Source organism: Cebus imitator, unplaced genomic scaffold (assembly GCF_001604975.1).
Source record: "Cebus imitator isolate Cc_AM_T3 unplaced genomic scaffold, Cebus_imitator-1.0 Scaffold735, whole genome shotgun sequence".
NCBI lineage: Eukaryota > Metazoa > Chordata > Mammalia > Primates > Cebidae > Cebus > Cebus imitator.
In genome coordinates this window covers 333141-347006 of record NW_016108050.1, presented here as the reverse complement: position 1 = coordinate 347006, position 13866 = coordinate 333141, and the positions used below count along the sequence as shown (strand labels likewise).

The 13866-nt window shown below is 38.7% G+C and overlaps 1 protein-coding gene across 1 annotated transcript in view; it reads left to right on the top strand.

Annotated features, from left to right (window-relative positions):
- The window catches only part of NSF (N-ethylmaleimide sensitive factor, vesicle fusing ATPase), a 161809-nt gene that overhangs the window by 30383 nt on the left and 117560 nt on the right, over positions 1-13866 (top strand). Inside the window, 4 exon segments of the mRNA XM_017519298.1 lie at positions 284-369; positions 2953-3052; positions 6771-6810; positions 13069-13235. Of these exon segments, the coding sequence (XP_017374787.1) occupies positions 284-369; positions 2953-3052; positions 6771-6810; positions 13069-13235 (393 nt within the window).

The window sequence follows — 13866 nt, the reverse complement described above, 5'->3', positions numbered from 1 at the left end:
TAGCACCGGTATACATAAAATCCTGTGGGTGGGATAGAGTATACGTGGTTGCATGTGTGCTGTGACTGGCAGTCTCACAAAACCACATGGAATGGGGAAGGAACAGTTTCCCAAAGGAAGGGTTTGCTTTTACTGCAGAGGAAGGGATGCTGGGAGTCAAAAACAGTAGATGTTCATTATAGCAATGAGAGTGATAAAGAAGAGAGGATAGAAAGGCATAAAATATTCTTTAAGGGAATAGAACATGACTTAATTTAATTTTCCTAATCATTGATTCTTACAGAGCATGCAAGCGGCAAGATGTCCAACAGATGAATTATCTTTAACTAATTGTGCAGTTGTGAATGAAAAGGATTTCCAGTCTGGCCAGTGAGTATCTGACTTTGTTTTCTTTTAACCTGCTAAGTGGCACTTCAGAAACTTCCGGACAGTCATTTTTAGGAAACATTGGAAAATATTTTTTTTTAATTCTTCTTGCTGAGTTGGAAAATGGAGAACATGAAAAAAGTTACTGTATGTATTTGAATCATTACTGTGTCAAACTTTGATAAATACTGTATAATGTTTTAAAAATCACATAGTTTTTTATATATAAAACTTTAGTTTTTATCAGTTTTCTTAGTAGAGCTAAACATACTGGTTATATGAATCATATAGCAGAGTTGTTAGGTGTTTGACTGTGGCCAACTCAGATCGTTTGAGTTTTCCTGGCTCTACCAATTACAAACTGGGTGACCATTTCTGTACCTCTGTGTCCTGATCTGTAAAATGGAGATGATATCTTCAAGGTAGCTGTGAAGATTAAGTTACATAAATAAAGCACTAAGAACAGTGCCCAACATGTTAATAAGCCCTTAGTAAATATTGGCTGCTATGATCATGATTACCATAATAACCCAAGAGACATGAAAACTGGAAGATGGGCTGGGTACGGTGGCTCACACCTACCACCTAGCACCTTAAGAGGCAAAGGTGGGCTGACTCCCTAAGCTCAGGAATTCTAGACCAGCCTGGCCAACTTGGTGAAACCCCATCTCTACTAAAAATACAAAAAATTAGCTGGGCGTGGTGGTGGGCGCCTGTAGTCCCTGCTTCTCAGGAGGCTGAGGCATGAGAATCACTTGAACCCAGGAGGTGGAGCTATAGTGAGCTGAGATTAAGCCATTGCACTCCAGCCTGCCAATAAAGCGAGACTCTGTCTCAAAAGAAATAAGAAAATTGGGGTCAGGCGCAGCAGCTCATGCCTGTAATCCCAGCACTTTCAGATGCCGAGGGGGGCAGATCACAAGGTCAAGAGAGAGAGACCATCCTGGCCAACATGGTGAAACCCTGTCTCTACTAAAAATACAAAAAAAATTAGCCAGATGTGGTGGTGTGTGCCTGCAGTCCCATTTATTTGGGAGGCTGAGGCAGGAGAATCACTTGAACTCAGGAGGTAGAGGTTACAGTGAGTCAAGATTGCGTCACTGCACTCCAGCCTGACAACAGAGCAAGACTCCATCTCAAAAAAAAAAAAGAAAGAAAAAAAGACAAGAAAAAAAAATCAGAAGATGCAAAGCAAATGTAGAATCCTTAAAAGCATTTTGCATTGTAATTTATTTTAACTGATTCATATTACCCGCTGCCCAGTCTTCTAAAGACCCTGCTACAAGTTCAGTGCCATCCATATGCTTCTGAGATTGGTATAGGTAAGGAGATGAGGGGCTGTAGGGAAATAAGATGCAAAGTGGTAAGGTTTTAATTGAGCATTTTTTTTTTTTAATGTCTGTGAAATACATGAGTTTCACAGAGTTAGAATTGCTAATCATTGGTTTTCAGCTTCAGAGTAAGAGGCTGTGCTATATGATGATATTAACATTGTTTCTAGTGCTAAACATTCTGTGATGTGAAATTGAGCCCAGGACTTTCAACAGATAAACTGAAGTATAAGTAACCCATGTGAGAATTTGTGGAATTCTTTTACATATGTTAAATATTCACTGTGCTGCTGGTGGAGTTACTCAAAATATAGTTGTGTTCTAGTAGCAAAAAAAAAAAAAAAATGTATAGAAAACAGCCATTGATGTGAAAAATTACAGCATTCTAAAAGATAATTTTTAAAAAGATAGTGAGCTAGGCATGGTGGTGTGCGTCTGTATAGTCCCAACTACTTGGGAGACTGAGGCCAGGAGTTTGAGGCCAGCCTGGGCAACATAGAGAGAGACTGCATCTTTTTTTAAAAAAAAAAAAAAAAAGATAGTGCTGACGCATAACAATTTGAAGCTTCTATCTTACATGTAGTACTTTTTAGTTACTTGGTATAGAAGATTATCATGAGAGGACTATGTTTTATTTATTTACAGGTAATTTCTGAGCGGGAAATTAGCACACAATTTTTAAAAATAGTAAATATTAATGTCTACATGAAAGCTGATGTATTTTGGGAATTTTTAAAATCTTTTTATTTTTTATTTTTTTTGTAGATTGTTGTTTCAGCCTGTTGAGAGAGTCTGCAAAGAAATTTAATGAATAGTCTAAAAACTAACTTTTTTTGACTGCTATATTCTAGCTCTTTTATCTTTGGCTCTCTTTTTTTTTTTTTATTAGGATGTGAAGTAATTCTCAGGAGAGGAAATTCATCTAGTTTTTACTTGATATCAAGGACTCTCGATCAGTCCAAACTCTGGCTTCAGTTTTATGTAAACTGGAAATGTAATGAAGTTGGTGTTTTGGATGGTATTTTGGCTGGATTCTACTTGATGTATGTTTGACCCAAGGTGCTCCTTATATCTGGAAAACATTTGGAATTGCTGACAGTTTTGGAAACTAAATTTGTAGTTCTGTTTCTTCAAACACAGATGATGTTGTTTCCACCTGATACTCATTAAATATCAGTTTGGAAAGAAATACATTTTGAAATTATGTTCTTAATTTCCTTCAGTGTGGAATACTAACTGTGTTTCTGTCCTTCAGGCATGTGATTGTGAGGACCTCCCCCAATCACAGGTACACATTTACACTGAAGACACATCCGTCAGTGGTTCCAGGGAGCATTGCATTCAGCTTACCTCAGGTAACTCAGATGTCAATTTGTTCTATTTTGTTTTTGAAAGTCATAGAATAGTCCATTCATTTTAAGCAAGAATCACCCTATGACTGTATTGGTTAATACTGAAGAAGAACATGTAAGTATTACATAAGGAATTTAAAGATATAGTCTATGTGGTTTTTTTTTTTTTTTTTTTTTAAGACAGGGCCTCATTCTGTCACCCAGGCTGGAGTGCAGTGGCACGATCAGGGGTCCTGGTCTCAAGCAATTCTCAGACAGCTGATAGTACAAGCTTGTGCCATGGTGCCTAATTTTAAAATTTTTTCTAGAGGTGGGGTCTTAACTATGTTGCCCAGGCTGGTCTTTAACTCTTGGGCTCAAGCAGTCCTCCCACCTTGGCCTCCCAAAGTGCTGGGATTATAGGGTGTGAGCCATCATGCCCAATCTAAAGACAGATTCTTAATTGCCAATTTTTACTATGACTGCCTTCTTCTGTCTTGATTTTTTTTTTTTTAATTTTTAAAGATTTTGCAGTAAAATCAGTCAGCTATCACATAAAGAGTCAAGTTATTTTAATGGTAACTCCCAGGGTAACAGAAAATACAAAAAAAATATATTATTTGTAAAATTGGTATCTACTAATAGTGATTTTACAATGTGATGGTGTTACACTAAAGAATTTGGAAAGAATCTCAAATTACAACATGTGTTGCTAGGCTCCCATAACAACTGAATGGGTTGTGATTACAGTTAACAACTGTTGGTGGATTCTTTGGAATCCAGAGAATTATATTGCTTAGCGCAGTCCCAGGCACATCATACATAATAGAAGGCACCACAAATACTAGTCGGTATCCTCTTCTCCCTTATCATTTTACTCAGGCTGCTGACTGACCCCAGTCTTAAGCAATGTAAATGCAATCCCTACCCTCCTCCTAGTATGCTAATAAGCATTGGTTGACTTCCTTGAAGGTTTAGAGAAAGAGGTCAAACACTCGTTTAAGAACTATTAGGCCAGGTGTAATGACTCATGCGGGTAATCCCAGCACTTTGGGAGGCCAAAGCTGGTGGGTCACTTGAGTCCAGGAGTTCAAGATCAGATACAAGGTGAAACCCTATCTCTACTAAAAATACAAAAATTAGCTGGGTGTGGTGGTGCATGCCTATAGTCTAACTTCTTGGGGGGCTGAGGCAAGAGGATCACTTGAGCCTGGGAAGTCAAGCCTGCAGTGACCTGAGATAGTGCCACTGCACTATAGCCTGAATGACAAAGTGAGACCCTGTTTCAAAAAAAAAAAAAAGAAGAAAGAACTGTTAGACGGGCCAGGTGCTTCATGCTTGTAATTCTAGTGCTTTTGAAATCTGAGGAGGATTGCTTGAGACCAAGAATTTCATACCAGCATAGCGAGACCCTTGTCCCCACCACTAGTCTCTAGAAAAAAATTTTTTTAATTAGCTGGGCATGGTGGCATATGCCTATAGTCCAGGCTACTTGGGAGGCTGAGTTTGGGAGGATCACTTGAGCTCAGGAAGTCGAGGCTATAGTGAGCTATGATTGTGCTTTACACTCCAGCCAGGGCTACAGAGTGAGATTCTATTTCTACAAAGAAAGAAAGAGAGAAAGAAGAGAGAGAGAGAAAGAGAAAGAAAGAAAGAAAAGAAGGAAAGAAGGGAAAGAAAGAAAAGAAAGGAAAGAAAGAGAAAAGAAAGAAAGGGAACTATAGAAAATCTCTTGAGGCCCTCAAATATTACAGGAAATTTTCACTCACTATTCCACCTCTCTGTTTGATGCCTCTTCATTATCCAGACCACTTTCACATTTGTTTCTATAGATTAAAAGTTTGGGATATTCCAGGGTTCACCAGCTTTTACAGACTTCTATTTGGGATTCTGAATGTTAGAAATAGCTTGAGGTGTGACCATGTCTCCTTGTCTCTGTTTTGTAAAAGAAAATTTCCTGTAAAAAAAAAATTTTCCCTAATATTCACTACAGACCAGGCTCTATTCTAGGTACTTTGGCGTGTGTTAGCTCATTTAATTCTCCCAACAACCTTATACACTAGCTACTCTTGTTATCCCTAAGGACTGTTGTATTCGTCCATTTTCATACTGCTATGAAGAAATACCTGAGGCTGGGTAAATTATAAAGAAAAAAGAGATTTCATGGACTCACATTTCCACATGGCTGGGGAGGCCTCACAATCATGGCAGAAGGCAAAGGAGGAACAAAGGCATGTCTTACATGGCAGCAGACACGAGAGCGTGTACAGGGGAACTGCCCTTTATGAAAACATCAGATCTCGTGAGACTTATTCACTATCATGAAAACAGCATGGGAAAACCCATGCCCGTGATTCAGTTACCTCCTACTGGGTCCCTCCCATGACACATGGGGATTATGGGAACTACAATTCAAGATGAGATTTGGGTGGGGACGCAGCCAAACCATATTGGCTATCTCTGGGACTGAAGCACAGAACCTAAATGTGGCTTCTTTGTGACCCAAAGTCTAAGCTTAATGAGCATGCTGCTAAATTTCAGGTTGGCCAGAAGTGGGATAGGGTTTTACAGAAGAGGTCTTCCGGGGGAGGTGAAGAGCAGAGAAGAGGGAAATAGGATGGGGTAAGAAAGCTGCAAGGAAAAGTGCTTGTTACACATATTCATGGTGCAGCATCTTCTAAACCACCCATGACAAAGTCTCCAGTGTTCAGATGAGCAGGCGAACTATTTTCAGCCAAAAATAGCTTTTCTCATTGTTCTTTGGAGTGTTATCAGTCATTACAAATTTTGAATCTATACCAAGCAAGCTCCAAATTCCTGCCTAAACACAATCTGGCCTGCCTTTGTACTTCTTGCCATTGTAAACAGTAGGGATTTGGGAAGTCTAAAATCTAGCTGTAAATATCTAAAAATCTTCTGACTAGTCTACAAAGAGTAGCTATGACCAGCTGATTTGAGTCCCTGCTTGTATTTAGTCTTCATGAATCGAATGTCTTACTTTTTGAGATACTGTAACAAACAGTAACACTAACTGCAGCAGTGCTGAAGTGTTATACAGTGAAGACCTTCCATAGCATTATACTGTGGAAAGGAGCATCCTTCTCAGTGGTGCCAGCTTTCCTGCAAAAGGCAAGCTTTGCACGTTTTGGGACAGGTGTTCACATGTAAACTATAGCACATGCATGACTTTCCTAGGGTAAGTAACAAAGAACCATTACCGAGTGGCTTAAAACAACAGAGATTAATTCTTTCACAGTTCTGGAGGCTAGAAGTCTGAAATCAACGTGTCAGTAGAGCCGTCCCTCTTTGAAGGCTCTAGGGAAAAATCTGTTCTGTGCTTAGCTTCTGGTGTTGCTGGCAATCCTTTGGTGTTCCTTGGCCTGTAGCTGCATCATTTCAGCTGCCTGTGCTATCACATGGTGTTCTCTCTGTGTGTCTTGTCTCTTCTGTTCTTAGGACACCAGTCATACTTGCTTAGGGTTCACCCTCATTCATTATGGCCTCATGTTAACTTGATTACATTTGCAGAGATCGTATTTCTAAATAAAATCACATCCACAGATGTTGGGAGCCAAGACTTTAACATACTTTGGAGGGAGGGCACAATTCAACCATAATTGCATACCATGCTTTAATCTTTGAATGTGTTCCTAAAATTCATTAAAATTCCTCTTTTTTCCTGTCTAGTTTTGATTGCTTTTAAGTATCTTTTTTTTTTTTTTTTATTTTTTTTTTTTTACAGAGAAAATGGGCTGGTCTTTCTATTGGGCAAGAAATAGAAGGTAGGTATATTTTTTAGCCACCTGATAAAGATTTTCTGTATGATTTTCTCATAGTTGTTGAGATCTATACAATTTTCTATTGCTGGTGATCAGATCTTAAACATTCATTGTGTTCAGAATACTGCTTAGATCTATGAGAATGGGAAGGAAATAGTTATGGTACCTCTGTTTCTATATCTTTTATGAAGTGTGTGATAAAGTCATCATAGTTCAAGGCAAGGAAAGCAATTTATAACTTCCACTGGGGAGAAAAAAAAAGACTAAGTTTCTTATAGATAATAAGCCAAAGAGCTAATAAGCAAAAACTGGCATTGTTTCTTACCAATGTGGCAAAGTTGGGAAATGGATTATGAGTCTTCTTTAGTCAGCTGATTTTATGTCAACTTCATGGTTACAGTAGGGGAAGGAAAGAAAAGGCAAGTGTAATTAAACCAGCTTTTTTTCTGCTTGTCTTTAAAACTTAAAATTATATTTATAGAAAGGTTGCAAAATAATATGAAGAATTTCTGTATACTACCTTTACCCAGATTTACCAGTTGTCATATTTTCTTTATCATTCTGGCTCCCTGTCTTCCTCTCTGGGTCTCTGTCTGTCTCTCTCATGCTCTCTCTCTCCCTCTCTCTCTCTCTCCACACACACACACCCCATATGTGAAATTTAATGAGAAGGTGGGGTAGTATATAGCTTAGGTTTCTAATTTTCATAAATTATTTTTTCTAAACATAAGGCTAATAGTGTTAAATCTTTGAATCTAGATATTTTCTATTGTGACAAGATACAGAAATTCAAGTTGATAAATTTTGATGAGTTCAGAAATGTGTTTTGTGGTTTAAATTATATTATAAAATCATTCTCCTGCTAACAGAAATGCTTATCTGGATTGTAAAATCAGACCTTTAAAGAAGTGGTTCAGACAGACTTAATAAGCAAAATTGTAAAACCAAGTGGGACTAAAGTGGAGTAAGGTTGAGGGAAGATCGGGCTTTGGGACCCAAGTGCTTTGGATGATGTGGCCATAAAGGTAGAAAACTGGTTTGGTGTAAGTAGAGATGGAGACAAAGATAGGATAGGAGGTGTGGTTTGAAGGAGGAGTGCTCAAGTATTCTGGAATGGGACTTTTGTAGGGTGAGACATTTCAGTCAAGTCAGTGATTTTAGTCTGAGGGAATCTTCGGAGGAATCATTTAGTCTGTCTTCTTTCCATCTGACAGTGCCATATTTTAAGTGTTACAGACTAATGTTTTGACCACTATATATACACCTATCATTGTAAAGTTCAGGTTTATTCAAATAATTGGATGCATTTATTTTTTGCTTATAAAATATCTTTATTATTAGCCTTTTATATTAAATTACCATTAGCCGTAAAATAAGAAAACATTCTCAATCGTCTTTTATCCTGGATGAAATCTTCAGGATTTTTGTCCCTTTGGGACTGACCGTGGTGCTGACCTTGGTGCTGCCTGGGATACTGTCCATGGTGCTGCCCATAGCACTTGCAATTGTAACAGCTTGGTGTTTTCTATTTAGGATCCTTGGCCTAAAATTAAAATGCATTTGAAAACTACAGTCAGTACATTACTACAATCAGTATTAATTACATTTATTTATTTATTTATTTATTTTCGAGACAGAGTTTCGCTCTGTCACCAGGCTGGAGTACAGTAGCATGATCAAGGCTCACTTCAGCCTCCTCCTCCCTGTTCAAGTGACCTTCCTGCCTCAGCCTACTGAGTTGCTGGGATTAGAGGCATGTGCCACTATGTCCGGCTAATTTTTGTATTTTTGGTAGAGATGGGGTTTTGCCATAGTGGCCAGGCTAGTCCCAAACTCCTGACCTCAAGTGATCCGCCCACCTCAGCCTCCCAAAGTGCTGGGATTACAGGCATGAGCAGCCATGCCTGGCTGATATTTTAAATATACTTATTCATATCTCTCAATATGAAGATGACATGCATATATGTATATACACACATATATATATGCATTATGATATTGTTTTGGTGTCTTTAATGCACAAGATAGTATTATATTGTACAAAACTTTCTGCAATAGACTTTGGTCACTCAATATTATGTTTCCAAGGGCCATCCATCTTTTTTTTTTTTGAGGCAGAGTTTTACTTCTGTTGCCCAGGCTGGAGTGCAATGGTATGATCTTGGCTCACTGCAACCTCCGCCTCCCAGGTTCAAGCGATTCTCCTGCCTCAGCCTCCCAAGTAGCTGAGATTATAAGTACTTGCCACCACGCCATCTAATATTTTGTATTTTTAGTAGAGATGGGGTTTCACCGTGTTGGCCAGGCTGATCTCGAACTCCTGACCTCAGGTGATCTACCTGCCTCAGCCTCCCAAAGTGTTGGGATTACAGACATGAGCCACTGTGCCTGGCCACACCATCCATCTTTATTAAATGTTTATCAAGTTGTGTTTTTTTGTTTGTTTGTTTTTGTTTTGAGGCAGGATCTTACTCTGTTGCACAGACTGGAGTGCAGTGGTGCAGTCATGGCTCCCTGCAGCCTCAATACCTGGCTGATTTTTTAATTTTGTGTAGAGACAGGGTCTCACTGTATTGCCAGGCTCTAACTCCTAGACTTAAGTGGTCCTCCCTCCTTAGCCTCCCAAAGTGCTGGGATTACAGGTGTGAGCCACTGTGCCTGACAAAGTTTTAATTTCAATAAAAATTGTTGTATAGTATTCTACATTATGAATATACTACATTTTATTCATTGTTCCCTTACTGATAAGCATTTTTTATTGTTTAAGTACTGCAAATAATGCTACAATGAACCTCCCTATAGATGTGTTGTTAGACAAATGTTCTAGCATCTTTCTGGGACAGACACTTAGAAATGGAATTGCTGAATCAACATATTCATTTTTATATTAAGATTTCAACCTGGCTGGGCGTGTTGGCTCATGCCTGTAATCCCAGCACTTTGGGAGGCCAGGGTGGGTGGATCACAAGGTCAAGAGATCGAGAGTATCCTGGCCAATGTGGTGAAACCCCATCTCTAATGAAAATTAGCCTGGCATGGTGGCGCATGCCTGTAATCCCAGCTACTTGGAAGGCTGAGGCTGGAGAATTACTTGAACCTGGGAGGCGGAGGTTGCAGTGAACTGAGATAGAGCCATTGCACTTCATCCTGGGCAATGGAGCAAGACTCCGTCTCAAAAAAAAAAAAAAAGATTTCAACCTATAAATATTTTCACTACGTGGGGGAAATAACTAAGCTCTCTTGCCTGTCAAAGTTACTCAGCATGTAACCTGTACTTTCTAGGAAATGTTAAGAAGGAGCAAGCCATCCAGAATTGGAGACAGGAGAGTATTCTGAAACTTTTAGCCAATATTTGAACTTACTATTTGATCTTCAGTGCATTTTGTGTTCTTTACTCAGGCTTTGTTATTTTGCTTTTGAAATAGTTAAAATGTATATGCCTCCCTTTAAATGGCCAGCCAAAGTACAGAAGTCTGATTATATAAGCAATTTCATTTAAAGAGTTTACAGAAAATCAGCTGGGCGCAGTGGCTCATGCCTGTAATCCCAGCACTTTGGGAGGCTGAGGTGGGCAGATCACTTGAGGTCAGGAGTTTGAGACCAGCCTGGCCAACATGGTGAAACCCCGTCTCTACTAAAAATACAAAAATTAGCCAGGCATGGTGGCATGTGCCTGTAATCCCAGCTACTCGGGAGGCTGAGGCATGAGAATTGCTTGAACATAGGAGGTGGAGGTTGCAGTGAGCCGAGATTATGCCACTGCACTCCAGGTTAGGCGACAGAGTAAGACTCCATCTCAAAAATAAAATAAGAGTTTACAGAAAATCCTTATACATAACTCAAGTGGCTAGAATATAAGAAATTAGTTTAGAATGGAATTTAGAGTATGAAATGACCATGAAGACTTACCTAGCTCAGTCTTCTTGATTTATAGATGTGACAAATCAAGGCACAGAAAACTTCAATTATTTACTTGGATTCTTCTCATTGCTAGCAAAAGCTGTTGAAACACACAGACTCAAAGTCCCTTTGAAGAGAACAGCTTTGTTTGCAAACCACTAGAATCTTTGCAACAGGCATTTAATACTGATCAACTGAAAGCTGTGCTGCAGTGACTTTTTTTTTTCTCTCTTGCTGTTTGACCTCAGTAACTCACAAAAGTGCCATGCCTGTTGTTCAAAGCAACAATCTTTTGTTTGAAAAACAATCTTTTTTTATTACCTGCTTTTGTGGTGAGAACTGTAGAAGCTCACTTACCCAGTGTGACTTGGACTGGTAGTTAAGTGAAAAGCTGGTTAAAGGCTTTTTCTTGGAAGTTTGGTCCATGAACTGGAGTTCTGTGTTATCTTTTGTACAAACACTTCACCCATCATTTCCAGGTGGATTTCTTTGAAATGGCTGGAGAACTTAGACCTTGTAAGGCAACTGAGGGTGCAGAAACCTCTTGAAGTTTTATAGAGTTCACTGTCAATGTTTTCTAATTTTAATGCTGATACCTAGTTAGCAGTATTTTTTTTCTAGAAGAAACTTCATTTAAAAAATTTTCCCAAAGCTTTCAACTTAGATTTATAATATCAATTCTAGAATGTAAAAATCATTGTAATAACAGTTAAACAACCAGGCCTTCAGCAGTTTTTATACTATTTAATTATATTTCATAATTAAGTGTAACAAGCATAACCAGCACAGACAGATTCCAGAATGAGCTTGGTTGACCCACAATATGTAGCATCTCCAGTTGTGCATGAGGAGCCTACAAGCTCTGAGCGTTTGGCAAACCATAGGCTGACGGATGTATATTAGAGGAATAAAAGTTGGTCAGCTCTTTGATGAGTCACCTCATTGGAGGTTGCTTAAGAGAGCTGCTACTATCCTTAAGGGGCCATTGGCAAATGTTAGGACAGTTATCTTCAGGGAACCTAAAAGGAAAATAATAATGGGGAGAGAGAGAAAGAGGGGTTGGGGGGTAGGGTGTGTGTGTGTGTGTGTGTGTGTGTGTGTGTGTGTGTGTGTCTGTGTCTATTAAGCCTTATTGAAGAGTAGCGATAGACTCTTTCTTACTGGGCATAATCAAGTTGCCCTCTTGGTGAAACTCAAATGCAAAAATCCTCTTGAACTTTTCTGTGTAGTTTACTCCACTCTTTCCTGATAGTACCATTACCGTATACAGCCTCATAATATTTTTTTGCTTTAAAAGTTTATAAACTGGCATTTATAAGTATACTTTTTGAGGTGTTTTAAGAATCAAGTTTTTTTCCTAGGGAAATGCTTCTTTGTAATTATGTCACTAGCAAAATTTGTTGTAACACCTATTTTTCTTAAAATGCATAAATTGTATTGTAGTTGTACAATTAAAGGTTTTTGGTTGAACAGTTATTACATGATATAAAATTATGTGTAACACTTTAATATTCAAATTTATTACATTGTAACCTAAAAGTCATTTTAGAACTTTTTATGTGACTTGGACAGGAATTTTCTTAGCCAAGGCTTTGTATGTGTGCTTTATTGCCTCCTTTGTTACTGGCTGGAAACCATGGGGTTTTTGTTATTGTTTCATTTAAACAGTTCATGAATATATTAAGCACCTAAAAGAAACTGTTAGATGTTGTTACTATGAAGAAGAGTTAAAAACCAGGTCCTTGTGCTTATCTACATGCTGTACATGTAGAACTTACTGTCCTTCCCTAGATGTAGCAAGTGCTCAGAAACATTTTTGTAGTAATAAAAAAGAAATGTCAAACTCTGACTTGCTCTGGAGCAGATTCCCCTAGTAAATATTGTTTTTCAAGCTTTTTTTTTTTTTTTTTTTTTGCCCTGCAACTTACTTCCTTAGGCCAAAAAGAATTCATCTGCATCCCACCTTAGCTATTTTTTTGTGTCAAACAAAAATCTTATTTGGAAATAGCATGTTATGCCAACTGCATTGGGGCATTCCATATTGTACTGCATTAAATGAGGAGGAAGATGCAGAGGCCATGTGGGGAGGACTGTGATCCTGATGAGAGTGGGATGAGGGATAACAACAGAGAGACTGCTGTTCAATGTCTAATTAATTCAGCTGGGGAAGAAAATCTCTAGTGGTTATTATTATTTTTTAAACCTGTACCTATGTGTCCCTCCAGTGAAGGCTGTTTAAACCCCATTTTTGGTGAAGTAGTTTTATTATGATTCATTAATGTGAAACTTTTAGTTACTAGAAACGCAACAGGTATTTGGTACTCCTGTGATTTTTTTAAAAATGCTTCTTTTTACCCCTAGTCTCCTTATATACATTTGACAAAGCCAAACAGTGTATTGGCACAATGACCATCGAGATTGATTTCCTGCAGAAAAAAAGCATTGACTCCAACCCTTATGACACCGACAAAATGGCAGCAGAGTTTATTCAGCAGTTCAACAACCAGGCCTTCTCAGTGGGACAACAGGTAGTTTTAAATTTTCTTTCATTCCTTTAGCTTTATAGGTATTCTAATTTCTGCAGTTGTGTAAAATTAATTCCACCTTTTAAAAAGTAAGAGAAGCTTTGCATATGAACTGCTATATCCAAGGTGAGTGATGAAAAGTGAGAGAGGGCCAGGCACAGTAGCTCACGCCTGTGATCCCAGCACTTTGGGAGGCTGAGGAGGGCAGATCACAAGGTCAGGAGATCAAGACCATCCTGGCCAACGTGGTGAAACCCCATCTCTGTTAAAACACACAAAAAAATTAGCCAGGCATGGTGGCGCATGCCTGTAGTCCCAGCTGCTTGGGAGGCTGAGGCAGGGGAATCGCTTGAACTTAGGAGGCAGAGGTTGCAGTGAGCCGAGATCGCGCCACTGCACTCCAGCCTGGCAACAGAGTGAGACTCCGTCTCAAAAAAAAGAAGTGAGGGAGATGTATTTACTGAACTCAAGGAGTCTGTTCAGAAAAATTCTAAAGTAACTTTTAGATTAAAATGTCATGTATAATTACAGCAGCTTTTCCCTCAGCAAATTTGGGAACGCTGCAGACATATATATCTGAAATTTCTTTTCACATCGTAGGACATTTGTTTTGCCTCTTGAATGTCTGTCTCTT